Raw genomic sequence first — 13,988 nt, 5'->3', positions numbered from 1 at the left:
AAGCGTGTAGTAGATAAAAATGTAATTATGCTTTTCCCATTTTATTGGGACGATTGTGAGGCCTTGATACTATGATTGTGTTTTAATATGCTGTTTTGATTTTGTGATACTCAGGACTAATTTTATACTGTTTTAATGTGCAGTGTGAAATGTTTTAGGAATTGCACCAAGGCATTTTACATTGTATGGCAAAATGTGTTGAAAAAAGATGGAAAATACCACCTTGACAGTAGAACAACTACAAATGTCTTCAGGATGCCTTTGCAGTGGGCTGGAGACAGAAGTGATGTCATTAGAGGGTGTCCTTTAATAATAATTAGAGTATCATCTTTGTACTGTAATTAGAGGGACATGAGGTTGAGCCCTAGGATCAGAATAATTACTCTAATTATTTTATGAAAAATATATCTGTGAAAGAACAGGCTATTTTATATTCCTAATATTGTTAACAAATGCAAAGCTAACCCCAACATGATGTAAACTGGATTTCAATATAGAACCTGTTTTTGCCTTTTCGCACTGGAAAACTTCCCCCCCCCCTTTCAACCTCTATCATCCTGATGTCATGAGACATGCTTGCAGCAAATATAATTTCTCTTTGCCTCCCATCAAGACAAAAGCTAGTACAAAGAGCCGAGTTTGGCAGCCTGAGAATATCAAACCCATCTTTTCTTAAAGAAGAGATTATAAGTATATGTATATGAGTATATAAGTATATAAGTATATACTTATGCTTATATAAATATATACTTATGTATAGGTATATGACTAGGTGACTCAGTAGCTAAGACACTGAGCTTTTCGATCAGAAAGGTTGGCAGTTCGGCAGTTCGAATCCCTAGTACAGGTCTCCTGCGTGAGCAGGGGGTTGGACTAGATGATCTCCAAGTTACCTTCCAACTGTTACTGTTATTAAAGATAAAGTATTTTTAAGATGATCGTCAAATTGATAAGAGGTGGAGGTGTTACTAAAATAGCATTAAAACCTGAGACTAGAAATAAGAGAAGCATTTCTTGCATGTTTATATTTTGCTATAAAATTATTGAAACCATATAAATGAGAAAATACATCCAAAGGTTTCATAGGGGCAAGTATCAGTTATAAGTTACTTATTATTAGACAATCTTGCTTTTCCTGGCACAAACATTTTGCCACAAGGAAAGCTTATGATTCAACTTTCCTGGACAAGGCATATAGGAATATAGCCTGGCCCATAAAAAACTGATTTGACTTGCATGAACCCTATTTAGAAATAGAATAACAGAGTTGGAAGGGAACTTGGAGGTCTCCTAGTCCAACCCCCTGCCCAGGCAGGAAATCCTACACCACTTCAGACAAATGGTTATCCAACATCATCTTAAAAATTTCCAGTGTTGGAGCAGTCACAACTTCTGCAGGCAAGTTGTTCCACTGATTAATTGTTCTAACTGTCAGGAAATTTCTCCGTAGTTCTAAGTTGCTTCTCTCCTTGATTAGTTTCCACCCATTGCTTCTTGTTCTACCCTCAGGTACTTTGAAGAATAGTTTGACTCCCTCTTCTTTGTGGCAACCCCTGAGATATTGGAACACTGCTATCATGTCTCCCCTAGTCCTTCTATTTGACCCCAGTCCTCATCACTCTTTCTTTTCAGAGAGAAAGCTCTTTTCATTTTTTATCACTGTTTCCTTTACAGATAACTGGCAGGATCTGGGCGTGCTCAGAAGGGAGCTCCAAAACGCCGAAGCAAGTTTCAGCCTCAGCCTCAGCCAGAAAAGTCTTCCATTTCTGCTGTTCCCTTTCAATCATTTCCATCCAAGAAAAAAAAAAACGTGATTTGGATAGGAACCAAATAAAAGTTCATTGCCTCTATCCCTGAGAAAATGTGTCAAGTACCCACCCTCCTCCTTGCTGCCATCCTCCGGGCCAGTTGAAAGCAGCAGTTCCTGTGGCCCATTGTTGCTGTATATGAGCCAGTTCAGCATCCACCATGGCGGAACTGGAGCACCTGAATGAACCCAGGCTCCCAGCTCATGCCAGCCGGATACAAAGGAACATCCTGGAAGAGCATGTGGAGCTATGGTGGTTCCAGGAGCCCAAGAAATCCCTTATTTGCTATGGAGTAGCAGTGGCCTTGATCCTAGCCTGTGGGGTGGGTGGTATTGCCTTGCTGTACAGTACTAGCAGTCGCTCTGGAGAGTGGAGGCTGGCAGTGGGCACAACACTCTGTCTGCTGGCACTCTTGGTACTACTGAAGCAGCTGTTGAGCTCTGCCATCCAGGACATGAACTGCATTCGCAGGCGGGAACAGGTGGAGTTGCTGAAGAGCGGAGGCGCCTCGGACTGTGCTGTGCTTCTGCTGACAGCCTTGGTGCTGCTGGTGTGTGGCACAGTGCTCACAGCCATCTCTACCACCAGCGTCAGCACTAACCCCCCAACCCAGCGCCCCTTTGCCAGCATGTTTATCAGTGGCATTGTGCTCACAGCCGCTGGAGCAATTATTCTCTTCAGCCTGTTGTTCTATTTGACGTGGACTTCCTGCCGTACGGCCACTCGTCAGAACCAGGGGGCGGCAAACAACAGTGCAATTTTCACTGTATCAGGACATATTTCGGCCAGTCAGCAATTTCCTCCTACCTCCAGCATGGCAAACTTAATTTAACCATCAAGGACATAATGGTGACTGTCATCAACTTCTGAGATTACTCTGACTTTACGGTTGGATTTGCCCTACATGTCATCTGACCCAAACTCAGCAATGTGATGAACTTTTCGCCACAGAGCAGTTATTCTCAGTCAGTATTGAGGCCTGGCTTCTTGGCAAGATGTTTGCTTTGGAGCACTGAGAGATTCAAAAGACATGTAAATGAAGGAAAAGAAATGGCTATCACTCTCAAGTGTGATCCTAAGTAACTAAGGCAACTTGAACACGCAGAGAAGCATCTCTCTTTCTCAGCGGTTCCACTGAAAATCCATTTCAATCTAACGTTGGTTTCTGAGGCATTACTGTACCACCTATTTCTTTTTTGCATTCAAAAGGACTAAAAGCTTGCTTTTACAAAAAGGAAAGCCACAGCTCTGTAGAAATTAAATCAGTTTTAAGTTTATGCGATGTAATAGTGAGAAACCCCAAATGCACAAAGTTCTATTTAGAACAACCAAAGTATGAATGCTAAAGAATAACTATGCTAAAAGAGCATATTTCCAACAAAGTATATATTCCTAGCCAGAACACTGAGGATCATGGCAAAATACCCTAAGATTCAGCTGCCATGGCTACTGGATGTAGACTGTAAAAATCCAGGTGATCACAAGATGATAGCAACAAGTTATATTTGTATAATTCTTTTTGCTATCTTCTAGCAATCCCGAATGTTGTAACCCAGAGATGGCAATTATGCCACTTGCCATTATTATTTATTTATTATTTATTAAATTTATTGGCCGTCCATCTTACCACAGACTAATGGCACTTGATAGAAAATAGAGGATAGGAATAATATTTTCCAGGCCTAAGATTTTGGTGTTCTTCAGTCTGGAAACAAGATAAAGTCACCCAGTCACTGGGAGTCAGGTGGCATGTAACTTTCATGAATGTTTATTAGTAGTATTATAAAAGGAAGTTTACAGGAGAAGCATACTGTGTGAATCCAGGGAAGCATCAATTCATGCAATATATGGAAAACAAAAGTGGTATAGGTATGCTGGTGTATGAAGAAATAATACTTGATTTACCTTTATAATGGAAGTCCCTAGGTCTGATTATTTCAAGAAACATCTTGCTCCAGACAAAGAGCAAAATGGATGTACAGCATCTGCAGACGAGGAGCTTTATAATATCTGTCCCTTCCTGCAATGCCAGCTTTCTCAACAGCAGTAAAATAGCAAAGAAAGTCAGTAAAGTTTACTTAAATTGTACTGTGCAGGTAGTCCTCAACTTATAACAGCTCATTTAGTGACCGTTCAAAGTTACAACAGCACTGAAAAAAGTGACTTATGATCATTTTTTACTTACGACCATTGCAGTATCCCCATGGTCAGGTAATCAAAATTCAGATGCTTGACAACTGGTTCATATTTATTGTCATGTCCCAGGGTCATGTGATCAACTTTTGTGACCTCCTGACAAGCAAAGTCGATGGGGAAGCCCGATGAACAACGTTACTAACTTAACAACTGCAGTGCTTCACTTAACAACTGTGGTGAGAAAGGCTGTAAAATGGGGAAAAGTCATTTAACACATGTCTCACTTAACAACATAAATTTTGCACTCTATTGTGGTCATAAGTCGAGGACTAGCTTATGAACTCTTGATTTCCATCATATGTGCAAAAGGAGAGGAATGGAATGATATGTTGTTTATGAAATGTGAGGATGCTTGCAGTGATAGGGGGTCCTTTTATCTCAACTAAACTACAATACAGCTACATTTCTATTGTTTTAAAATGATTTTAGCACTATCTACAATACTGGATCTGGAAGAAAAAAGATGTTGCTTTGTTCAGCTTCTAAGCCCTTTTGAAATGTAATTTGATTCATGTGTGTATCTTGAAAATCAAAATTAAATAAGATAATGTAACAGCTTGTTGCTTCACCAGGTACCCCTCTACTTATGGATAGCTTACATCCAATTACCATATTACTAAAACTTAAGTTCTCACATACAAGCTTATCCACTTATTCTCAGATGTTATAGCAATTTCCACTGGAATTCAAATGAAAAAACATGTGGAGGAATCTGCTGCTATTCCCATTTCTGTGGCTCCTAGTTTCCAAGTATCATTCGACAGCCATAACCCAGGATCCATTCACACGTCTTCAAGAAACCTGGCTATAATTGTGAGCTATTAAACTGTGAGGCAACCATTCCTATTTCAAAAGTTTACTGGAGTTGGCTAGCCAATTAATTTCCTCATATTTATGGCATCAAAATCATCCTCACTTTGCATCTTACCAAAACATGCGAAAACCAGAGAATAGGCATTTTTTTCTTGCTATAAACATTAAAAGTTCAAAAAATTCTTTAATGCTTTCTACATTTGCTTAGGGGTTAGCGCCACTGAATTTAGTGGGAAGAATATAAAATTAAAAGCATTCTGGACACCTGTTATGCGAAAAGTCAACTATATTCCCTTTTTACCTTTCCAGTAGAGTGGCTTTAAGCAAGGTTTTCTATGTCTGCTAGACATTTGGGACTGTTTAGGATTTTAATGTAAACCCTTTCCAGTTTCTTTAAATTCATAATTCCAATTTCAGACAATACTGAAGCCTAATTCTAGAATTAAAAGATTTATACAATTGAGGGGAGGAAGCATATCTCCACCCTTTAGCCAACATCTTAATCTTACTGCCATATTAATATGATCTCTCTCTCTCTCCCTCCAGGTGAAAAACTGCAGACATCCTAAAAGCCAAATTTCTTTCTGGTTTCAGATCCAAAAAACTTGGGATGCACATATTATAGAGGAACTACTGTAAATTTAACCATAGTAGCCATAACCTAGACTTGCAAAAGCCTGCAAGTTCAATTACAGGTATCTTTGGCTAATATGATCACAGGCAGCAAGTGCTGAGAAATATCTCTGCCGAGTCATACCTGATGGAAGGAAATTTAGAGCCCAGGATGCTACGGATATGAAATTAGTAAACAGGACTTTGCAAAGCAACTGAAGGGACACTTGGCAAAGCATTGTTAGGGCAAACAAAGCATCTCTCCCCTAAGCATTAAAGTGGCGGCATCTTCTAGAACAGGGGTCTCCAACCTTGGCCACTTTAAGACTTGTGGACTTCAACTCCCAGAATTCCTCAACCAGCAAAGCTGGCTGAGGAATTCTGGGAGTTGAAGTCCACAAGTCTTAAAGTGGCCAAGGTTGGAGACACCTGCTTTAGAAGGCTGCCTTTGATTGTCTGCAGGTGCAAGTACATACACGACAACTCTATGCAGTATACATGAAGGCCATGAGTGAGAGTATTATATGCAACAATCTATCCCAGTCTTCCCAGGCATCTGCCTTCCAGGTAAGTGATGTGCTGGAGGAAAGTACCTGGGAAAAGATGCTGATGGTTTCAGAGTGAAACCACTTTTTCTCCTTCTACTCTAGGGTGGTCAGCCAGAAGTTTTGCAACCTACATCTGTTCTGTATTTGCCTGACTGCCAGAAGTTTTTGCAAGTGGCCACGAACTCACAAAACCACCCCGTCCACATACTACTACTCAGTCACTTCTTGAAAACATCCCAATACAAACTTCCGTGTGATGACAGCGCAGTACTTCCGTTTAGCGCTCTTAGACATAGAAAGAAAAGAGTCACTCATGCTCTCAGGGGTCTTGAAATTGTTGTCGTACAGAGCCTTAAGTGTTAGCCGACTTTTGGCTCGTGGGATGACATAGTCTTCTTGTTTTAATTCATAGAGGGTTTTTTTTAATGTATTACATGTATTACTGAAAGATAAGACAAGAAAATCTATGCACAACATAATATGCCTGGATTTGCCAAACACATTTGCTTTTCGAATTATTGATTTACCGAGTTCACAGAACTACACACTAAATTTTGTTTGTTTGGCACTTATATCTACTGAAATCTGTTTCTCACACTGAAAATATTTTTCAAATTCGGTAACTTTTAAGACTTGTAGACTTCCACTCTCAGAATTCTGAGAGTTTAGAATAGACGCACACATCTTAAACATTTACACATTGCCGGGTTTCAAAAAAACTGCTCTAAACCAAGTGGCAAATGATCAATTTTTCTTACTATGGTTTAGGAGTCACAAACAATGTCTCCAGAAGAGAGAATGTTTTCTTTTCTCCCACTTTTGCTACTGCATTTTGGTGTTTTCAGATTGTTTTTAATTATATGGGCAATAATGGTGCTCTCTGTGCTGCAAAAAAAGGTTGATCCTTTTAAAATTAAGAGCATAGCTTGAAAGGGCTGTGAATAAGGTTGGGGCAAGTGTCACACTAACATCTTTTGTGACAGCATTTGATTAATGTTTGAAATCTCCAAGAAGCTGGAGTGCCGGAGAATATGCAAAGGGGCTTCTGCTTCAGAAGCTGCCATCTCTGTAGAAATAGGTAATACAAGACCAGCCAGGAAATGCATTTAATTTAAAAAGCCTTTATCTTTCACACAAAGTGGATATGAAGACATATTTTTATTTATTTAGAACAATATAGTATATTAATCACTGATCATTTGAACCCTTCCAGAGCTTTTTTCAAATTTTGAAGCAGACTAGCACCATCTTGTGGTTTAAACAGGCCCTGGTATTTTCTTGTTGATTATTTTGTTAATTAATTTACTGGGAGCTATATTCTATATATTGACAGCTCTGTAATTCTTTCAGTGTTAAATTTGATATATTATGAATATATGAATAGGGTCTTCAAATCATTTTCCGCAAACTCTTAATTTTAGAGTGAGATTGTGAGATTGGTCTGTCTCCAGTGGTGCGTTTCAAATTTTTTTACTACCGGTTCTGTGGGTGTGGCTTGGTGGGCGTGGCAAGGAAAGGATGTAAAATCTCCATTCCCTTCTCAATCCAGGGGAAGGTTACTGCAAAATCTTCATTTCCTCCCAATCACCTGGGACTTGGGAGGCAGAGAATAGATGTGGGTGGGGTCAGTCAGAATTTTTACTACCGGTTCTCCGAACTTCTCAAAATTTCCACTACCGGTTCTCCAGAACTGGTCAGAACCTGCTGAAACCCACCTATGTCTGTCTCCCAGGAAGAGGTGAATCCTCTAGCTACAGATCTATATGTGGTATAGACAGGAAGTAGTATTTTAGAAATTACTTCAGTTTTTGAATTTTAAACTTTTAATCAGGACAAAAATGTCACAGGTTGTGAAAGTCCTTTCTCTCACAAACAGCTTTGGTGCCCTCTGGAAGTAAGATACCTAGTAGGAGCAGGAATTACAAGGCTGGAGGAACTACAAGCTATTACCACAAAGCAGGAGGAAGGCCAGGGTGTGAAGTCCTGGAGGATTTCAGGGAGGACAGAACACGCCTTCCACCCTGCAGCTCAGTATTCCACCAGGGTTTTTGGCTGGGTCTATCAACTATTCTGCATTGTCTCTATTTTTCTATAAGTTTTATATAAACACTGACAAAAGCAATGATAGGTGGCAGAAGTCAGTATCCTTATGGCAGTAAGACAAGTTTTGCATATGAAAGATTGTGGCTTGGAATGTAAGAGGAGTACATAGTAAGGAGCATGAACTAACACATTTAAGAAAAATAGATATATTGTAAATATATATCTTTTGTATTGAAAAAAAAATCTAAGACAAAGGGATAGAATGTAATAAAACTCAGTGAAGATGCTCTAATTTTGTGGAATGGAACTGATGAATATTCCTGGTGTAGATTTAATGATGAATGAAAGAACTAAAATGCATGTCAGAAAGTATGAACATGTGTCATCTGGATTGTTGTGGATGCATATGAAAGGAGGAATCCATAGAATGGTGATAGTTGCATGTTACGTTCCAGTGAATCATAATAATGGAAGAACCAGAGATGAGTTTAGATGAAAATTGTGCAACACTGAAAGAATGTGATCCAGGGAGAAGGGTTATTCTGCTTGATGACATGCTTTGAGGTAATACTTTGAGTGAGGAATTTGATTGGTCCAATCATGTGGAAGTCCTAAATCACAATTCCCACATGTGCTTCAATAGATAGGTATATATTTATTTATGTAATAGTCTCACCCACTGAGATTTCTGTACATTCGTATTCATGTATTAAGTAGCTGTCTCATAGAAGAGATTTCATACTTCCTAAATGAGAAATTACAGCACTTAATAATTTGCACGTTCAAGAACAACTGTACTGCCTCCTCAGAACCCCAAATCCCATACATTTCATGGACAAAATATTGTAATGACCGTAGCAGGAAGTCAAATAACAAATAAGATAACTATGTTTAATCTGCTCTTAAGTAAGATTTAGAGTTTAAGGTTTGGAGGCTTATGAATCATTGCTTCCTTCTGTTTTATGGTATTGAGAGAAGCTACTTTCAAAGAAGACAGAAGACAGAACTATTGTGTGTAATTTGAATTTCCAAATTGGATGGCAAACTGAAGATGGCGCTGCGAAAATGTTGCTGATAATTGCAGCAAAGACCAAAGAATGGGTGAATAGACCAATTCCTTGGAACCTCTCCAGATAAGGAGAGGAGCTGCTTTTTGCAAGGACAGTGGTTCTCCTTTTTAAGGAGTGCCAGGAGATAATGGGATTAGCCATTTTTTTCACAACCACAACAGAGACTTTTAAAGGAAACTAAATTCTCAAGCCTTGCTTTCTCACTTTCAGGAATTGGTCATTAATTATTTTAAAGCTATTAGACTTTCAAACTGACAAGTGGGAAAATGCTGTTGAGCCTATCTTCAAACCCGAACCAAAAAAAAAATTGTAATAATAACTTTAAGAATTTAATGTTGTAAGCCGCCCATAGTCTCCTTGTGGCGAGATGGGTGACAAACAAATTTAGTAAATAATAAATAATGAATTTCCTTTTTATGACCCTATAATCCCTTAATTCAGGTAGATTCAGGGCAGTTGGATGGAGCTGAGTGTTACTGACCAGATACCTTTCCTGATGCCATACCAGATATTTTTTCTTTGCGCTCTAGGAGAAAAACATCTGCCACTCACTAGGATTGAACTCTCAACCTTCCAAGTGGGAGGCAAGTGTCTTCATCACTAGGCCACCACAAACAATAAATAATAAAAAATAATGATTTAAAATATCGGAAATAAACAGCAAACAGATAAGCAATTTCATGAGTTCAAAAACTGGACACTAGAGGGAACTAAAGAGAAAAGATTAACAAGCCTATAAAATTTTGTAAACCATAACAATACTGAATGAAACTTTTGAAGAATGGAATCAGAAAATAATAGCAACAATATCAATAATGTCAGTAATGATATCTACTTTTATGGATAGACTGTTTAAAGGATGTTATTGAAAAAATGAAAGATGTAGAACAGATTTTATCTGACAAGATAAAAAATGGTATTGAAAGTGGACTTACAATTGACAGGACTTATAATTGACAGGACAGCTTATAAAAGGATGTTTCATTGGATCTACAAAGAAACTAGCTGAGGTTTTAAAATTTAAAAAGGAAGTACAAATGACAAACCAAAGATGTGACTTGGATAATTTTTTCTTATTGGATTTACAAAAGAGGCTGTTTAAAGCTTTGAAGAACTCTGGAATGGGGCAAAGAAGAAATGATGAGAAATTATGACAATATTTTAATTAATTAATGATTAAGATTGTTGGAAGTCAAAGGAAGTCAAACAAAATTGCACAATCTGTGGTAAATATAAAGAGAAACTAATGAGAAGGTTACTGCAGTTTTTGTACAAATCCATTATTTCAGATTTTTCATGATACAGAAATTGGTGATGCTTAGTTAAATCTTACCAACCATGCATGGGAAAATTTACTGAGACATAATTATTGCATACACAATGAGAAGAGAATATACAGTGAATGTTGCAGAATTCCCACGCTCTTTACACACCAAGCAAATCTACTAGTTACTATCACTTTGAAATATGATTAGATAACAAGACAAAAAAAACACACCTCCATTTCAATCCACAGACTGTGGCTGTCAGAAGACAAACCTGGTGATTTTAGGGCATTAGATACTTTCTTCTTGTTGTAGTTGCATCATTCTCTTTGTTGTTTAATGTCTACTACAGTATTCTAACATGTGACCAACAGTGGCACAGGTTCCACAAGGGAAAATTTGCTTGTTTCCGTATACTGTTAGCAATAACACTGAGGTTATTGTAGTTGTAATTGTTAGCATAGCACAGCATTTGAATGATGCTGGCATGAGCACCCTAACTCCTTAGTTTTTTGCAATTGGTGGATATTTTGTGGTGCAAGTAGTCCTCGACTTACGATTGAGGACAATTGAGGCCAGAATTTCCAAGCAAGGCTATTGTTAGATGAGTCACACCCTCCTATCACTGACGAGGCTTGGCCTGAAAAGGCTTCTCTCTGCATTTGGGTCCTACTGTGCTGAGAATCACTTGTCCATTAACTACGACAAATCAAAAGTCTTGGTGTTCTCTAGTGCCCGGAAGTTACACAACTGGGCTATTAAGGGTAATGCTGTTAAGCAGGTTTCCCATTTTAAGTATTTAGGTATACATTTTCAGAACACTGGTGCTTGGATGTGGACAGGGTTCTGGGTAAGATTAGTGCCGCCACGTGTTTATTGGACCCGTGTCCCTCCTGGTTGGTACTGGCCTCCCGGGAGGTTACACGAGGCTGGCTCCAGGGGATTATAGGTGCTTCTTTGGGTGAGGGTGCCTTTCCTGCTGCCTTGAAAGAGGCGGTAGTGAGGCCCCTCCTCAAGAAGCCTTCCCTGGACCCGGCTGAATTAGCCAACTATCGTCCAGTCTCCAACCTTCGTTTTGTGGCGAAGGTTGTTGAGAGCGTGGTGGCACGACAACTTCCCCGGCACCTGGATGAAGCTATCTATCTAGACCCGTACCAGTCGGGCTTCAGGCAGGGGTACAGCACAGAAACGGCATTGGTCGCGTTGGTGGATGATCTCTGGAGGGCTCGGGACAGGGGTTGTTCCTCTGTCCTAGTCCTATTAGATCTCTCAGCGGCTTTTGATACCATCGACCATGGTATCATGCTGCAGCGGTTGAGGGGGTTAGGAATAGGGGGCACCGTTTTGCGGTGGTTCTCCTCCTTCCTCTCCGACCGCTCGCAGTTCGTGTTGGCAGGGGGGCAGAGGTCGACCTCGAGGCGTCTCGCATGGGGAGTGCCACAAGGGTCGGTCCTCTCGCCCCTCCTGTTCAACATTTATGTGAAGCCGCTGGGTGAGATCATCCGTGGTTTTGGAGTGAAGTGTCATCTGTACGCTGACGATACCCAGCTGTACATCTCCACCCCAGACCACCCCAACGATGCCCTTGATGTGATGTCCCGCTGCCTGGAGGCCGTGCGGGCCTGGATGGGGAGGAACAGGCTCAGACTCAACCCCTCCAAGACCGAGTGGCTGTGGCTCCCGGCGCCCCGATATAGTCAGCAGGTGCCATCGCTGACTATTGGGGGTGAATCTTTGCCCCCCACGGAGAGGGCTCGCAATCTGGGTGTCCTCCTGGATGCACGGCTGTCTTTAGAAGAGCATATGACGGCCGTGGCCAGGGGGGCCTTTTATCAGGTTCGCCTGATTCGCCAGTTGCAGCCCTTTCTGGATCGGGACGCCCTGCGCACGGTCACTCATGCCCTTGTTACTTCCCGGTTGGACTATTGTAATGCTCTCTACATGGGGCTCCCCTTGAAGAGCACTCGGAGGCTCCAGCTGGTCCAGAATGCGGCCGCGCGGGTGGTTATGGGCGCAACCCGTTATGCCCATGTGACACCCCTCCTGCGCGAGCTGCACTGGCTCCCGGTGGTCTTCCGGGTGCGATTCAAGGTGTTGGTTACCACCTTTAAAGCGCTCCATGGCATAGGACCCGGGTACCTCCGAGACCGTCTTCTGCCACCAATAGCCTCCCACCGACCAGTTCGTTCCCACAGAGAGGGTCTCCTCAGGGTGCCGTCAGCCAAGTTATGTCGGCTGGCGACGCCCAGGGGGAGGGCCTTCTCTGTGGGAGCCCCAGCCCTGTGGAATGAACTGCCCCCGGAAATTCGTAAGATATCTGACCTCCGGGTGTTTCGCTGCGCATTGAAGACCCTGTTGTTCCGCCAGGCCGGACTATCAATACAATAGTTTTAAATTGGGGTATTTAAATTTATTGGGGTTTTAAATTTGAGCCATTTATTTAATTATTTTAAATTTTATATCATTGTTTTGTTTGTGTTTTTAAATAGGCTGTACACCGCCCTGAGTCCTTCGGGAGAAGGGCGGTATAGAAATAAAATTATTATTATTATTATTATTATTATTATTATTGGACTAGACACCGAACCCAGGTGCTGAATTCAGCTTTTTGTAGCCATCAGCAGATTTTAAGATTTTTCTATACCCAAGGTGGCCAATTTATTCCTTCTGCTCTGTGTATTTACAAAGCCAAAACCTTGGCCCAAACTCTTTACGGAATTCCTATATGGATACAGGGCTTCAAGGAGTGTATTGAAAGAACCCAGGCTGCTTTTTTAAGGAAACTTTTGGGTCTCCCTCCCTGTGTTGGCTTTGCTCCGATGTATCTGGAACTGGGCATTCGATCAGTCGAATGCATGGCATGGATCAACACCTTTAAATGGTGGTTTCGGGCACTCTTTTTGGCAGCCCCTGGCAGCTACCTCTCCCTGGTGTTAGCTGACCCCTATTCGTCTCGATGGGAGAGGGATCTGATGAAGAAACTCCACTTGTTAGGTTTTTCGGGGGATGCCATAGGAGACTATGGCCTTAAAGACGCCCAATGTAGGGTAGTCCAACGGCTTGTGGACATAGACTTACAATATCTGAGAGCTAGAGCTAATAAAACCTACTCCACTCTGGTCTTCAGCCAACTTAATAATTTTGGACTGAGGATGGCCTCATATTTCTATACTCTAACCATCCCTAAGTATAGAAGAGTCTTCTCCCTTGCTCGTTTTAACGTCTTGCCTTCAGCATTGCTGGACGGTCGATTCAAGAGGCTTCCGAGGGGCGAGTGGCTATGTCCCTGTGGTACAGCGGAGGTTGAGATTGTGGAGCATGTCCTTTTACACTGCCCCATGTACAACGTAGCCAGGACTAATTTGATGTCTCTCTTAGAGACAGATTTCTGTGGGCCCAATGATAGTGATTTGGCCTTGTATTGTTTAGGGGATGGCTCCTCATACACTACCTCTCAGGTCTCAAAATTTTTTCTAAGAGCCGTAACCATTAGAGGAGAGCGCTGTGGTCCCTCTCGGCCGGGGCTTCCGGTGGCCGGCTGTTCGTGATATTCTTTTTCCTATGTTTTTCTGTAGCTATGCTTGCATTTTGGTCTGTGACCGTAAATAAATTTTTTTTTTATTATTATTATTA

At 41.1% G+C, this 13,988-nt stretch overlaps 1 protein-coding gene across 1 annotated transcript; it reads left to right on the top strand.

Moving 5' to 3' along the window:
- Positions 1-1,968: 1,968 nt before the first annotated feature.
- Positions 1,969-2,640, top strand: TMEM125 (transmembrane protein 125). The gene has a single exon (XM_070939637.1). The coding sequence runs from the start codon at positions 1,969-1,971 to the stop codon at positions 2,638-2,640; it is 672 nt and encodes a 223-aa protein (XP_070795738.1).
- Positions 2,641-13,988: the final 11,348 nt, after the last annotated feature.

The sequence above is a fragment of the Pituophis catenifer genome, unplaced genomic scaffold (assembly GCF_029215685.1).
Source record: "Pituophis catenifer annectens isolate HBS135680 unplaced genomic scaffold, rPitCat1.0.hap2 SCAF_3, whole genome shotgun sequence".
Classification (NCBI taxonomy): Eukaryota; Metazoa; Chordata; class Lepidosauria; order Squamata; family Colubridae; genus Pituophis; species Pituophis catenifer.
The sequence above is the reverse complement of the archived record's forward strand: the minus strand, read 5'-3'. Positions and strand labels throughout refer to the sequence as shown.

Bases quoted from the DNA above. Each gene is read 5' to 3' on its own strand.
- TMEM125 (XM_070939637.1), top strand. From the start codon at position 1,969: ATGGCGGAACTGGAGCACCTGAATGAACCCAGGCTCCCAGCTCATGCC.